The following is a 16,511-nucleotide window of genomic DNA, read 5'->3' on the forward strand; positions in this document are numbered from 1 at the left end:
TGTATGGCATGGAATGTTTGATATGCAAAGCATTGTCAGAATGCAAGTACTGCTGCTTGTTAGTAGGTTTAACATGAACAGTTTTTTTGTTGATCCTCGGTGAGAATGATGTCAACATCAAGGAAAGTGGCATTGGGTTCAGAATAGGACCATGTGAAATTTAATTGGGAGAATGTGTTTGGAGATTCAAAAATTGTAAAAGGTCAGCGTCACTGAGAATCCACATGGCAAAGATGCATCAGTTGCATCAGTCTCTCTAACCCAAACAAGAGGCTGAAGGCTAATGGATCCAAGGAAAGCCCCCTTCAAGCAACCCATGAAGAGGTAAGCATAGCAAGGAGCCATTCTGGTTCCCATGACAATGTCCCTGATCTGTTTATAAGTCTGCCCCTCAAATGTAAAGTAATTGTTGATAAGTATAAAGTGGATAAAGCTGAGCAGGAAGAGCATCATAGGTCTGGAATCAGGTTGGCACTGGTTGAGATAATGTTCATCAGATAAGGTTTTTCAGCATTTTTGCAATATTCTGCCATAGGACAAATACACCTGTGACTACTTTTCTTCAGTAGCACTACAGCCCTTGATAAGCCTTAGCTTCTTCAACCATCTTCCTCCATGTTTCCCAGTTATTTGCAGTTTTTCCACCCCCAGACTCCCATACTAGTGAGATCTAGTATTACATCATCAATCCATCTTCTTCTAGGTCTCCCTTTTCGCCTAGCTGAATGGATCACACCTTTCATCATTTTCTTTGGAATTCTATCCTCCGCCATTCTCTCCAAGTGTTCTAGCCTTTGTATTTGCTGTGGTTTCACAAATTTTATTATGTCCCAATCTTGTATTAACTTCTGTAATTCGGCATTGCAGCGTATTCTCCAGCCTTCTTCCTCCCTTATCGGCCCATAGATTTTGCATAGTATTTTCTGCTCAATGGTTCTTAATGCATTTTTATCATGTTTTGTCAACGTCCATACCTCTGACCCGTATGTGACAACTGGGCGGACTAGGGAATTATATATTAGCAGTTTTGTTTTTCTTGTAACAAGGCTATTCCTGAAAAGTTGCATATTGGCAAAGTAAGCTCTGTTCCCTGCTTGTATTCTTTCCCTTATAGCCTTTCCAATACTGTCATCATTTGTTATTAGGGCTCCCAAGTAGTTAAGAGAGGACACTTCTTTGAAGCATTTCCCACTGATGTTTAGTTTTTTAGGGTTCTTCTGGCCTCAGATTGTGACATTACCATATATTGTTTTGTTTTCTTTTGCTATGAATCCAATTTTTAAGGCTTCTGTTTCCATTTCCCAGTACGTTTCTTGGAGTGTATTGATATTTCTTCTTACCATAGCAATGCCATCAGCGTACGCACATATCTGGCTAGTTTTCATAAATATGGTGCCTCTTTTGTTGATTTTATTTACTGCACTATGCAGGGCTATATTGAATAGGACAGTGGAGAGACTATCACCTAGCTTCTTGCCTTTATTAAAGTCAAAGCTTTCCCTTTTTCTGCTAAGGACCTTTACTTTTGCTCTTGTCTCTGTCATTGTGATTCTGATTACTCTTATTAGTTTAGCACATATACCAACTTCTTCCAGTACTCTGTACAGTTCTTGCCAATTTATGCTGTCAAAGGCTTGTCTGAAGTCGATGAATAGGAAATGCAGATCTACATCATGTTCATAGAACTTTTCCATTATTTGTCTTATCACAAATATTTGATCAGTTGCTCATCTGAAACTTCCTGGTAGATTAAAACTGTGTGCTGGACTAAGACTCAAACTCTGCACCTTTGCCTTTCATGGGCAAGTGCTCTACCAGGAGAGCTTCTGTAAAGTTTGGAAGGTAGGAGATGAAGTACTGGCAGAAGTGAAGCTGTGAGGACAGAGCATGAGTTGTGCTTGGGTAGCGCAGATGGCAGGGCAATTTCCCATGAAAGGCAAAGGTCCTGAATTCAAGTCTCGGTCCAGCACACAGGTTTAATCTGCCAGAAAGTTTCATATCAGCACGCACTCTGCTGCAGAGTGTAAATCTCATTCCAGTTGTTCCTCTGCCACACTGATATTCCCCTAGTAAGCCTTCTGCACACTTCTGTATCCTTTTGTTTAATATACTTGTGAAGATCTTATAGCTGTGCTTAGGAGTTTTCACATGCTGTTCTGTCTCCTTCTTATAAATGGGGATAATTATTGCAATTTTCCAATTATGTAGCATAGTTTCTGTTTCCCATAGATCTGATATTAATGTGTGCAGTTCCTTTATTACAGCCTCACCACCAGTTTTTATAAATTCAGTGACTATGCTGTCTTCCACAGGGGTTTGATTGTTTTTTTTCGAACAAGCAGCAATAGTGATAATGAAGCTGCATTTGAGATAATGAAAAAGTTTTGTGAATTATATTCTGAAGAATCAACAACACAACAAATTACACCCAGAAACAAGTTGTACAAACTTAGGTGAAAAAACTATAGAGTGACACAACAACATTCTTCAGTATTTTTGAAAAAAACAATGGTGAATGAATTAAAATAGCAGGTAAAAAAGTATCAGAAAATGAGAAGCTAAACAACATGTAGAGAACCTTGCTGGAATCCTTGAGCAAATTCAGGGACTTGAGCAATGTTTTGCAAGACAAAAATCAGACAGTTGAGCATGTTGGAAGTAAACTTTAGATGACAGGACAAGGATGGAAGTGAAAAAGTAAAATTCAGTGCATTTCACACTGAAAAGAAAAGTGGTAAGAGCTACTGGGAGCAGTTGCATTACAGATGTGGCAAACCAGTACATTTCAGGGGAGATTGTCACCAGACAAGAACAAGCAGAGATTCATAGACATCACCATGGAGGCAGTCACAGCAGTTTGGAACATGGGCAAAGTGATTATTTTTATTTATTTATTTATTTATTTATTTCATATTCCATTAATCCGTATTGTGATAAATCACAAGGATGTGGAATGAGTCATGATTACATACAACAGATATAATACACATATATAAAATGACAAAAATGTACCATAAGATTATGAATAAGTTTGTAGGTTAAAATCAAATCAAAGGTCTAGCTCAAGTAATATACAACAATACCTAAAAAGGAAATATAGTAAATTTTCCAAATTAAACAAATAATACACTTATATAAAATGACAAAAATGTACCATAAGATTATGAATAAGTTTGTAGGTTAAAATCAAATCAAAGGTATAGCTCAAGTAATATAAAACAATACCTAAAAAGGAAATATAGTACATTTTCCAAATTAAACAGTTAATGTGATCTATAGCAAACAAATTTTTATCAGTATAAAAAATCATTGCTTTATCTGTAGATACTCATCAAGAGAATAGAAGGAATTTATCATTAGGTATTCTCTCAATTTACATTTAAAAATAGGTAAGACATTAATGTGATCTTTAATAGCTGATGGAAGGGAGTTGAAAATTTTTGTGGCTGAATAATGAACACCTTTCTGAACAAGACTTAAATGTTTCAGATCCCTGTGTAGATCATTTTTAGACCTAGTATTATGATCATGACATTCACTATTAGTTTTAAAAAGAGATAGGTTGTTAGAAACAAAAATCATCAAAGAAAATATGAATTGAGAGGTAAGTGTTAATATTTGTAACTTATGAAACAGACTTCTGCAAGAATATCTTGGATGAACACCACTCATGATTCTAACAGCTCTCTTCTGTGCAGTAAATATTTGTTTGGCTAAAGGCTTGTTGCCCCAAAATATTATGCCATACGACATGATAGAATGAAAATAACCAAAGTAGGCAGCTTTAGTAGCGTCCTCATCACCAATGGGGGTGATTACACGCAGAGCATAAGTTGCCACACTGAGCCTTCTATGTAGGTCTAAGATATGCTCAGACCAGTTCAGCTTGCCATCAATTAGAATGCCCAAGAACTTAGATGATTCACAGTGTAGTATATTTTGGTTACCACAGTTTAAGTGGCATACTTCATTTTCTTGTTGAGATGTGTGAAATTGCATATACTGAGTTTTCTGAATGTTTAGAGTTAGTCCGTTGCACTTAAACCAGTGTAGGATGTCAACGAGTACAGCATTACATTTATTTTCTAGGTCACTGTTAGTTCGACTTTCAAGCAGAATAGTGGTGTCATCGGCAAAAAGAGTAAATTTACACTCGGTGTCTGTGCAAAGTGGGAGATCATTGATGAAGATAAGGAAAAGCAAAGGTCCTAGGATGGACCCCTGAGGCACACCACACTTTAATGTGCCCCAATCAGAAGAAATGGGACTATCATTGGCACCATTAATTATCACCTTCTGTTTTCTGTTTTGCAGATATGATTCTATCCATCTACCAATGCTACCTCGCAAGCCATAAAAATTAGCCTTATGTAAGAGAATGTTGTGGTCCACACAGTCAAAGGCCTTAGACAACTCACAAAAAATTCCAATAGGTGACATCTTATTATTTATTGACTCTAAAATTTCATTTGTGAGAGAAAAAATAGCCTGCTCAGTTGATCTACCTTTTTGGAAACCAAACTGGTTTCTGTTGAGTATGTTGTGGCACAGTTGGGGCAGCAATAACTGGTCATGTGCTAGAAGTGAATGTTAAGATCCAAGAAGCAGTCATTACCCAGGACACTGAGAATTTCAACAGAATGGAACAAGCATGAGCAGTTATGTAATGGAGGTAAAGCCTACAGTGGTGTGTAATAATGAAGAATCAGGTAACAATGTACAGACTGATTGCACTAAACAACAAATTTGAAGTGAAAGTGTGTAAATTGCATGATTTTGAGTTAGTTACGTTTATTTCAGTATAAAATGATACAAAATCATCATCTGCATAAATTTTTAACTCTAATTTTTTTTAAAGTAAACTACATTTTTGTATATAATAACTCTCAAACTAAATATGCACTCCTGTTCCAAGATTCAGCATAACAAATTTTAAGTGAATAATTACTTGAATTGTGTTATGTGTTATGCATTGATAAATTTCAGTGCCATTCTGGAAGTACAAAAGTAAAATATTAAGAAAAAATGAAAATAGTATTACATCAATGTAAATACTTTGTAAGCCTACTTTGTACCAGAACTATATAAAGCACAAAAGAAATATATAAATTAAATGGTCACCAATTTATATAAAGTGTTACAAATGTTAAATGTCCATACATACAGCACACACCATTACATATTTTGTTCCAAGATAAATTCAGAAGATGACCATTTTTGCTTGGCTTGACATTTATACACATACTCGGACACATCCCTTATGACAGTCCAGCAATAATCTGCTAAAATAGTAGGGCTCCACTTTCCAGCATACTTCTTCACAAATGTGGCAATATCTTGATGAAATTGCTCCCCACGTTCATCACTTACTGCGCCACAATTTTTGGGGAAGAAGTCAAGATGATCATGTAAGAAATGCTTTTCAATGACATGTTGCAACCAAGTTTTTGATAAGATAACAACATGTTATCTACAATCTCCTCTTAATTTATTGCTTGTTTGTTCCCTAAAGGTCTCCAAAAATCTCTCAAATCTGTGGGCCTACAAAGATGCCCTCCTTTACTTTGGCATCACTTAGGTAAGAGAATTTTTCCCTTAAGTACTTAAACACATCACCATCTTTGTTCATTCCTTTGACACAGTTTTTCATGAGACCCAACTTGATGGGCAAGGGTGGGAGCAGAATATTTTTAGGGTCTACTAAGAGTTTCACGCTTAATGTTCTGTATACCTGGTTGAAGAGATTTTCTGGTGGGACAGTCATGTTCAGTGTAATGAGATGCATGTGCTCGGCTATCCCATTCACAGAGAAAGCAGCAATATTTAGTATACCCTAACTGCATACCTAACAGCAGTGCTACCACTTTCAAGTCATCACAAATCTGCCATTGAGAGTCATTATACTTGATGGCTTCTAGTAAAATTTTCATGTTTTGATATGACTCTTTCATATGGATACTATGCCCAACTGGAATAGAAGGAAGCTCATTACCAACATGTAAAAGCACTGCTTTGACAAACTATTATAATATTTGATTTTGAACTTAACATAAAAATCCGTATATAGTTATCTCACTGTAATAAAACAGTGCAAAATGAAAACCAAAGCTAACTTTGAATTGCCTGTTTGATATTCATGATCAACACATTAGAATTGATAGAAATTAGCTATTTCCATTCGATTTAAATTTTCATTGGTGCACAGTGTTTGTTATTAGATGGTAGTTGCACAGATCATGTTTTTAATAATGAAAATTATTTTTCTCAGTGCATAACTTCAAAAGAGCCTGTGAATGTATAAACTGTATATGGTAAAGTTTCACAAATTAAAAAAATAAGAAACATAGTTATTTTACAGATTATAATGACATGATTCCAACTGAAATGAAAAATTTATTTTATATTAGAGATTATTCATAGTGATTCGAATGGACCTCACTCAACTCACAGTTTGCTGGCAAAAGATATTTCTCACTTTTGTTGGTGATTAGAATAAACCAGAGTCTTCATGTTATCTAAAAAGCAAGTTATGATTGTTTTGTGCAGTATGTTAATGAAATTGAAAATTCAACTGGTAAAACTATTAAGAAATTGAGATGTGAAAATGGGAAAGAATATTTAAATTTATATGTGTGTCATTTTACAAGACAGAAAGTAATCATTGTAAATGTGTGTCCTCCCTGTGTACATAAATTAAATGGTACGGCTGAAAGACACAACAAATCCGCTACTGATATGTCAAGGAGCCTGTCACCTGACGTGAGAGAAAATAAGAGATTTTGGCCTGAATTCGAATTGCAGCTGCATACTTTAAAAGCAGAAATTTTGTTAATATTATTGAAAGAAAAACTTCTTGTGAGATATTGTTTGGGAAGAAACTTAATGTTGAACATTTAAAGTTCTATGGAATTGGGGTTTTTGTATGAGTGTCAGAGCAACTTATAAAATTAAAGTGAGGTCATTAAGTAGACTTGGGAATTTTAATAGGGTACAGTGAAGTTGGATAAAGAGTATTGATTAACAACAAAGTTGTCATAGCCAGATATGTTTATACTGTGGAAGATAATGTCAGATGTGTTGATATTAGGGACTCTGATTCAGGGAGTGAACATTTTAGTGATTCTGAGTGCAAAAGCATAAAAAATAGATCAGTATATGAGCAAGTGAAGAAAAGGTATCAAAGGGTGTCCAAGGAATTATAAATAAAAACAGGAACAAGAGTTGAAAAGGTCAGCTAGAAAACACAGAGTGCCTGATATATTTAATTATTATGTCATAAGTAACTCCATTTATGTAAACTTCTAACAGTACACAAAATTTTGAGGAGACAATGAATAGCCACAAGTCAGAAATTGGAAGAGAGCAAGGGATAAGAAAATCAGAAGTTTAAATAAAAATAAAACCTCGAAACGAGTAACTAAACACTTGAATGTAAAGTTCTTGATCCAAAGTCTGAGAAGTCTGTTAAAACTCAGGGGCACCCAATACTGAATATTTTAATTATTTATTATTAACCTTACTAAAAATTCAAAGCAAATGGAAGCACACAGCCATTCTGTGAATGAATGTTATATGAATGGAACTATAGACATTTGTAAAGTAGATTCAGAAAGCAATGTAGCAGATATTTTTATCAAATCTTTGAACAAGGTTAATCAGTAAAATTTTGATAAATATTGAATGTAATTTGATTGTGATATAATTGTAAGGAGATGTGTTGGAATGTGCTATATTTATATCAATAGTTTTGACTGTGTTGACAGGGATCTCAACAATCAGTATTATATTTTTACTATACAACATTTAGTCCATTATTTCCATCCCATGAATGTGTTCACTGTGTAAAGACAGATGTATTTGTATTTTCCTTTTTCTAAATAAATATTCTTAACAATCATTATTATCTTCTTTTCATATTGTAATTATTCATGTGTGTCCACATAAATTTATCATGGGGAGAGGGGGGGAGGGGAGAGTTCAACATTGCAATTTTTTATATAAATGAGTTAGTCAATATTGAGACGTGTCATGCCATGAAGCTAAATGTTTGTGTATGACACAAGAAACTTATTATGTCCCAAAAAATTGATAGTTATTACAAAATATTTAAACAGAAACTCTGAACTCCAGATTATAAGCGCACAGTAGGGGAAGGGGGTCGGTAAGTTACCCTTCTTCAGGATGTTTGAGTGTTTGCTACATACTTAATAGTATCTCCAGTGCCACACTTGAGCAACATGTTTGCAGTATAGATCCATGGCATATGAGTATAACAAGAAAATGAATGAGAATAAAACATGATATTTACAAGTCTGCTAACGTTACTTGCAGGAAGAGAGAGAATCTCGGGAAAACAGATTCTGCTGTTATGGTTCAAATTATCTTAAGCTTTATATGATTACTTATATGAACAACTGAGAGAACACTTCAAAATTAATTGCTGATGTGAATTCCTTGAAATCAGCTGTATAATAGTGTGTGGAAAGTTCTGGTTGAGAATTATGAATTATATAGGAATAAAGGAAATGACTCACCAAAAGGTAGGAATGAATTTCATTCTGAAAGCTAGGAAAGTTCTGTACCTTTTTTGTGTGCCTGTTGATGAGACAGCACTTCCGATTTTCAGTGAGTTATCTTCTTTATTCCTAAATAATTTGAAATCAACTGCATTAGGTTAAAAAGCACATGCTTGAAACATTAGAAACTGTACTGAAACTTAGCCATAAAATGAATGTAATAATCCATCCTATCCCAAAATGACATGACATACGACATCATCATTGTTTAAGACTGATTCTGCCTTTCAGCGTTCAGTCTGGAGCATAGTCCCATTTATAAGATTCCTCCATGATCCCCTATTCCGTGCTAACATTGGTGCCTCTTCTGATGTTAAGCCTACTACTTCAAATTCATTCTTAACCGAATCCAGGTACCTTCTCCTTGGTCTGCCCTGACTCCTCCTACCCTCTACTGCTGAACCCATGAGTCTCTTGGGTAACCTTGCTTCTCCCATGCGTGTAACATGACCCCACCATCTAAGCCTGTTCACCCTGACTGCTACATCTATAGAGTTCATTCCCAGTTTTTCTTTGATTTCCTCATTGTGGACACCCTCCTGCCATTATTCCCATCTACTAGTACCTGCAAACATCCTAGCTACTTTCATATCCGTAACCTCTACCTTATTGATAAGGTACCCTGAATCCACCCAGCTTTCGCTCCCATACAACAAAGTTGGTCGAAAGATTGAACGGTGCACAGATAACTTAGTCTCAGTACTGACTTCCTTCTTGCAGAAGAGAGTAGATAGTAGCTGAGCACTCACTGCATTAGCTTTGCTACACCTCGCTTCCAGTTCTTTCACTATGTTGCCATCCTGTGAGAATATGCATCCTAAGTACTTGAAACTGTCCACCTGTTCTAACTTTGTTCCTCCTATTTGGCACTCAATCCATTTATATCTCTTTCCCACTGACATTACTTTCGTTTTGGAGATGCTAATTTTCATACCATAGTCCTTACATTTCTGATCTAGCTCTGAAATATTACTTTGCAAACTTTCAATCGAATCTGCCATCCCAACTAAGTCATCCACATATGCAAGACTGCTTATTTTCTGTTCACACATCTTAATCTCGCCCAGCCAGTCTATTGTTTTCAACATATGATCCTTATATAATATGAACAACAGTGGAGACAGGTTGCTGTCTGGTCTTACCCCTGAAACTACTCTGAACCATGAACTCAATTTACCGTCAACTCTAACTGCTGCCTGACTGTCCATGTAAAGACCTTTAATTGCTTGCAAAAGTTTGCCTCCTATTCCATAATCTCGTAGAACAGACAATAACTTCCTCCTAGGAACTCAGTCATATGCCTTTTCTAGATCTATAAAGCATAGATACAATTCCCTGTTCCATTCATAACACTTCTCCATTATTTGCCGTAAGCTAAAGATCTGGTCCTGACAACCTCTAAGAGGCCTAAACCCACACTGATTTTCCTCCAATTGGTCCTCAACTAATACTCGCACTTTCCTTTCAACAATACCACAGAAGATTTTACCCACATCGCTGATTAAAGAGATACCTCTGTAGTTGTTAAAATCTTTTCTGTTTCCGTGTTTAAAGATTGGTGTGATTACTGATTACTGATTTGTCTAGTCTGATGGAACCTGTCCCGACTCCCAGGCCATTTCAATTATCCTGTGTATCCATTTAAGACCTGACATTCCACTGTATTTGATGAGTTTCGACTTAATTTCATCCACTCCAAGCTGCTTTATTGCACTGCAATCTATTGACCATTTTCACCACTTCCTCAAATGTGATCCTATTTCCATCCTCATTCCTATCCCATTGTACATCGAAATCTGAAACATTACTGATCGTATTTTCACCTACATTGAGCAACTCTTCAAAATATTCTCTCCATCTGCCCAAGGAATCCACAGGATTCACAAGCAGTTTTCCTGACTTGTCCAAAATACTTGTCATTTCCTTCTTACCTCCCCCATACGGCATCTAAACTAAAAACCAGAGGCAACAAATTGCATATGGTACAGAAAATCAATGAGTTAAGAAATGAAAGCAAATGGAGAATTGCTGTTAATATTTAAATGGAAGCATTAGGTTGAAACAAAATTATTTAAATGGAAGCCTTGTAAAGTAGAGATGGATGGAAAGAAACAGATGTCTGAAACACTCATTTTACTCATTAGTGATAACAAAGTAAGAATCCCAAGTGTTAATTACGTCTTAGAAAACTATGGGCATGAGAATAAGACAGGAGAAAGCAGAAGGCATAGCAAAGACAATCACTAAAACAGTACAAACTATAACTGATAAGTGGGGAAAAAAGCAGAAAGCATAGGAAAGACAGTAACTGGAACATTGCAGACTACAACTGGTCAGAAGTTCAGGGTAACAGAAAAGAAGATATCTGAAAAATTAATAACATTCTAGAGCTAATAACCTACACTGAGGAAAGACAAGGTCAAGATGTCAATCAGTACATCTAAAAACCTGTTTCATGTCACAATGATTGAAAAATCACATGCTGTTACAAAACGTGCAATCTCAATTGAAACCATCCAAGCATCAGAAGAAACTTCAATAGCAACAATGTCACAAGGACCAACACCAACCTCACCAACAGAAACCACAACCACCCCAGCAGTGGGAGATGGTTCAGTATAGCCAGTTAGAAGGAACATGAGACAGCTAAGTAATTCAATTGAATTTTTTATTGCCAAAAGCAGCAGCTACAACAGCATTTAAAATGAAGGTAAGTGGTAGTGTATATATTCCCACAACTTCAGGAATGAAGATCTTAAATAAAAATGTTCAGGCCCTACACAAAGAAGTTGAAGAGTTAAATATGCTAATAATCTATGAACTAAAAGAGATTTCTGTAATGTGTGTTTCTGAGCACTAGCTTGATAATACCTTAACATAATCTGTTTCTCTACAAAATTTATCTCTGGTTGACTGCTATTATAAACCAGTTAGCCACTATGGGGGAATCCACATACTGGCCAAAGATGATGTAGAAGTTACTAACATAGCTAATATTACACATCAAAGTTGTGAAAAGTCTTGGAGACAGCAGTGATAAAAGTTCCAAAATTAAATTTGATAGTGGCTGTGGTATACCATTCCCTACCAGAAAAGTTTGAGGTATGTCTACAAAAAAATGGAATTGTTGCTTAATAAAGTAAATGCAACAAGATAAGATCTTATAATTTGTGGTGACCTTAACATAGACCTTCTCAGTAATTATAAACAGAGAGCCACTCATGTCAGTCTCTCAAATCACATAAACTTACTGCCACAGTAAACCTCGCAGCAAGAATAACACCAACCACTCAGACAGCCTTCAATGAAATCCTGACTGATAAAGAGAACTTTAAGTGGTTCGTTAAAGTGTTAAGAATAGGTTTCAGTGGACACAAATTTTTAATAATCAGCATCACCACTGAAGGAGGGCAGGCAAACAACAACATACCTAAGTTTAAATATAGGATCTTCTGTCAGAAAATCATAAATTTCTTTAATTCGTTATTGTACAATAAAGACTGTTCTGCTGTGCATAAATGGAAAGTATTGGTACAAAATTCAACATATTTCTAGAAAAACTGATACAGCATTTTAATACATCCTTTCCTCTAGAAATGATAAATATCAGAAATAATGCAAGAGTCAAGGGTGGATTACTAAAGGAATTAGAACTTCTCATCAGAAGAAAATAGTACTGTATAAAATCTGCAAGGACAATAAGTATGCATACTCACTATAAAACATACACAAAAATTCGACAAAAGGTCATAAAACAGGCAAAAAAATGCACAATGATATGCATATTAAAAATTCTACAAGTAAAGTAAAAGCTTTGTGGGACATCATACTAAAATAGGAACAAGCAAAAACAAGAAAATCAATGATAACATTGTCTTGTTACATGACAAAAAAAATTTTACAGAAACAAGTGAAAGAGAAAATTATACTTTTGCAGCTATTTCATTGGAATAGCTAAAAGTTTAATGAAACCTAATGTTGTTGGAAATGAGCAGCCAACAGGGAAGATCAATAGCTGTAAATTACCAATGTCTGTGGATCATGTGAACAGGGTGGAAACAATCCAGGCTGTTACACATCTAAAAGCAACATAGTTAGCAGCAGTTGATTGCATACCCAACAGAATCTTACAGCTCTCCCTCCAAAATATTATTGACCCTCTCACTTACATATGTAACTGCTCAACAGAGATGGGCTTCTTTCCTGATCAGCTAAAAACATGCAAAGCTACTCCAATATTCAAAGCTGGTGACAAAGGTAAAGTGATAAACTAACATCCCATCACATGAACATCCTGTTTTAAAAAGCACTGGGAAAAATAATGTACAGTAAGTTAATAAAGTTCATAAACAAAAATGGAGTATTTGCTGTATCTCAACATGGTTTCCAAAGTAAGAAATCAACTGAGACAGCAAACCTATGAATGCATAACCACTGCTTTAAAAGTCATTGACAAAACAAAGCAAATGGCAGGTGTATTGTCAGACTTAACTAAGGATTTTGACATGGGTAACCACAGAATCTAAAAAAGGTTGAGTTCTATGGCATTAGGGGATTAGCTAATGAACAGAACTAGATTACGATTCTAAATTATAAACTAGGCTGCAGTCTAAAAACACTTTAAGACAGTTTTATAATCATTTACTAAAAAAATGTTTTACAAATTTTCCTTGACATGCAGCATAAAAATTATGTTGCCCGTGTCAAAGTACAGTTATGAGAAGTTTCTTCTATATTCACTATTCTTAGCCATTAATCACTGAACATGTTTGACAGGATTTTTGACATTTTTGTTTGAGATTCCTTTGGTTTCCATATTCTGTAGCCTATTGGTCATCAGAATCTTTTATTTTGTTCATTTTTAAAGTTAAGAGTTACAGTAAAGTATATAAAGCACATAACTAATATTTTACAATCACAGTCTGTCATAGCATACAAATAATAATTTTAATCACAATTAATTTCCAGTGTTCAGTGATAAGTATAAAAAGTATGTCCTACACATCTTTAATCCTAAAAGAACATACCATGCCAGCAGGTGCAAAAAATCTTGTTCCCCAGAAGTACACAGCATTCTCACTTGTGCCTACCACAGTATACGTTGGACCACATTTGACAAACTGGAAAAGAGAATAAAACTCATAGCATTTCTTATGTTGATAATGTTTTGGGGGCTTTTATAATCAGTAATTTATTTAAATAAGAGACAATAATCAAGAAATGGTAGGTGGAATAATGAAACATTATATGTGAATGTGAAATTATGTAGATAGTAACAGAAGGAAACAAAGTGGAAAGCAGACAGAATTGAAAAACAGTTTGACAAAGAGCAGAGAACATTAAGGAAATGAATAATTTTGTAATTCTTTCAGTCAACCTGTCAGGCATGGAGGAGAATAACATAATGGACCTAATTAACCATTATTTACTCATAAGGTTAGAAAATCTAAACATACAATCAAAAGTTAAGACATGTGATCACCCAGTCACAAAATTTCAGAGGTTGTTCAGAGATACTTTCTGAGTATTCTGGTATTAGGAATTCATGGTCTCTTGTGTCTCATTATAAAGCAGTAATGTTATTATTATTTGTTCAGTTTGTGAACCTAATTACATTTGATTCTGCAAAAATATTATCACAATACTAAAAGAGCCTGTAATATGCTATAACTGAAAGTACAGCAAAAAACACAGAGTAATATCATCAAATGCAAAAGCACACTGAAGTTTCTTTTACTCCAAGAACAGCTCAGCATGGTATCATTATACTACTTTCCCATTCCATTCAATATATCCAAGATCAAGGTACAGACTAACTAACTCTTTATCAGTAAACCTATCCATACAGCTGTGTATCTCTGTTAAAGTACAGCCAACACTTTGGAAAAAGCAACCCTAAGGCAGAACTGGGTAACAATTAATTCAAGCTTGGGATATGAAGAGTAAAGTGGGCATTAAAGTTATCAACAGCAAGTACAAGAAGTGAATAGAGCTAGTTTGTTTCCATAAAAATTTTGCACTGTTGTTCAGATATTTTCAGTGCTATACAGATACAAGAATAAATGGAATTAAGAAATAAAACAATAGGCAAATAACCTGTAGTGAGCCTCAGGAGATTATAGGTCCATTACACCAAAATATTCAGAAAATATCCTTGAATAAATTTAGAAATTTTGTTGATGGAGTTCTCATTCATCATGTAGATAAATGACAGGTGGTAGGTAGACACACATAAGTGGGTAGAAAATTTCTCTAGCTTTCAAGTTACAATAATACTCATTTTCTAGTGTAAGTACATTCATCCCCATAACATTCCCTCCTCCTCCTCCTCCTCCTCCTCTCTCTCTCTCTCTCTCTCTCTCTCTCTCTCTCTCTCTCTCTCTCTCTCTCTGTGGTCTCTAGTGACTTGTTATAGGGTATTCGATTATAGTTCGATTTCTTACTCCCAATTATCCTTGGGTATGTATTGCACTAAAAGTGTCTGCACAGTGGTGCAGATGTTAACATTATTCACTGTGTGTTCTTGAATTGGAAATAGAGAAAAACTACAGGATAACACCTAGTGTAGATGGGTGGATTCTTTTCCTTATTTTTGTTTGCTGTCTTCATCCTGGAACACTTTTATTGTAATACTGTTTCAAAATAAAGATATAAATTGGCACTTCAGTAATGTTTATCCTATATGGGTAAATGTAAAACCAAAGAGATTCATAAATAATTAAAGTTTTGATCCTCAACAAAGGATTGAGGACAGACAACCAAATTTTGTCACATACAGTGACTAAGATAAGACATTGAACTGTTATTCATTAATTCATTGTGTTATATACATCCTATCCAGAAGGAGAACATTCAGGGACATTTAATGAGACAAAGTACACACTGATATTAACAAAAGACAAACAAGTCACTGAAACTGAATAAGCTGTGCCCTTATTTGTACTGCTCTTTGTGTCCTATTGATAGCTTGATATTTATTTGATTAAACTGATATCTTTCAAGATAATTGTTAGCTGTGTCCATAAACACAGAGCCAAATTTACTGTATATTATATTACCACATGACTTTCAACTTTACTAAGGATATTGCTACCAGTACCCATCATATAGTTAATGTAACATTTAATCCTAAATCAAAATATTTAGATAATTTTATGAGAAAATGGGAAATAAGGTGTGTTTTTGCAGTTCCCTTTTGAGTTATTTGGTATTCACAGTGACTTAGAACCATAGTAAATACCAGAACCCTTTACAAAGAAGCAAAATCTAACTGAAAATTATTTTTCTGTTTCATTGTGATTGTGTAGACTGCAGTTCAGCTAAAATGGATTTTTATTTTCAGCATTAAATATCAAAAGGAGTAAACATGCTACAAAGAGGTGTAGAAAATCGAGATTTTTAAAACAGATTCTGCAATATGTAGAGTAATTTACTTTATACGATATTCTGACTGAAGTGCCAGCTTAAAACTCTCAAAAAACTGTGAATACTTAAGTTGCAGCTAATGAGGGGATAATAAAAAGAACTGGGGAGACAAGAAATTTGTGGAACAACTTGACAAAAAGAGGGGATCAGTTGACAAGCCACATTATAAAATATCAAGGGATCAGCAATTTAGTACTGGATGGAAGTATGTGGAGTAAAAATCATAGAGGGAGAACAAGAGAAGAATACAGTAAGCAGATTGAGAAGGCAGTAGGTTTCAGTAGTTATTCAGAGGTGAAGAGGCTTGCACAGGATAGCAGGATAGATAGAGTAGCATGGAGAGCTGCATCAAACCAGTCTTTGGACTGAAAATCACAACAACACCCACTTGCAGATTGAAACTAAAAATTGAGACAATGGTAAAACAAAAAAGTGACAAATGATTAAATCCTATTGGATATCAACAAAATAACCATAAAAATGACTTGCACACTTATTTCTTAAAAGTGG

General features: G+C 34.9%; 1 protein-coding gene across 1 annotated transcript in view; it reads right to left on the reverse strand.

The window, feature by feature from the left end:
• Positions 1-16,511, reverse strand: part of LOC126354056 (serine/threonine-protein kinase Nek8) — a 305,150-nt gene that overhangs the window by 49,979 nt on the left and 238,660 nt on the right. The window contains exon 18 of the mRNA XM_050003414.1: positions 13,604-13,696. Within this exon, the coding sequence (XP_049859371.1) occupies positions 13,604-13,696 (93 nt within the window). The remainder of the gene's footprint in view (positions 1-13,603; positions 13,697-16,511) is intronic.

This window comes from Schistocerca gregaria, chromosome 3 (genome assembly GCF_023897955.1).
Source record: "Schistocerca gregaria isolate iqSchGreg1 chromosome 3, iqSchGreg1.2, whole genome shotgun sequence".
Taxonomy (NCBI): domain Eukaryota; kingdom Metazoa; phylum Arthropoda; class Insecta; order Orthoptera; family Acrididae; genus Schistocerca; species Schistocerca gregaria.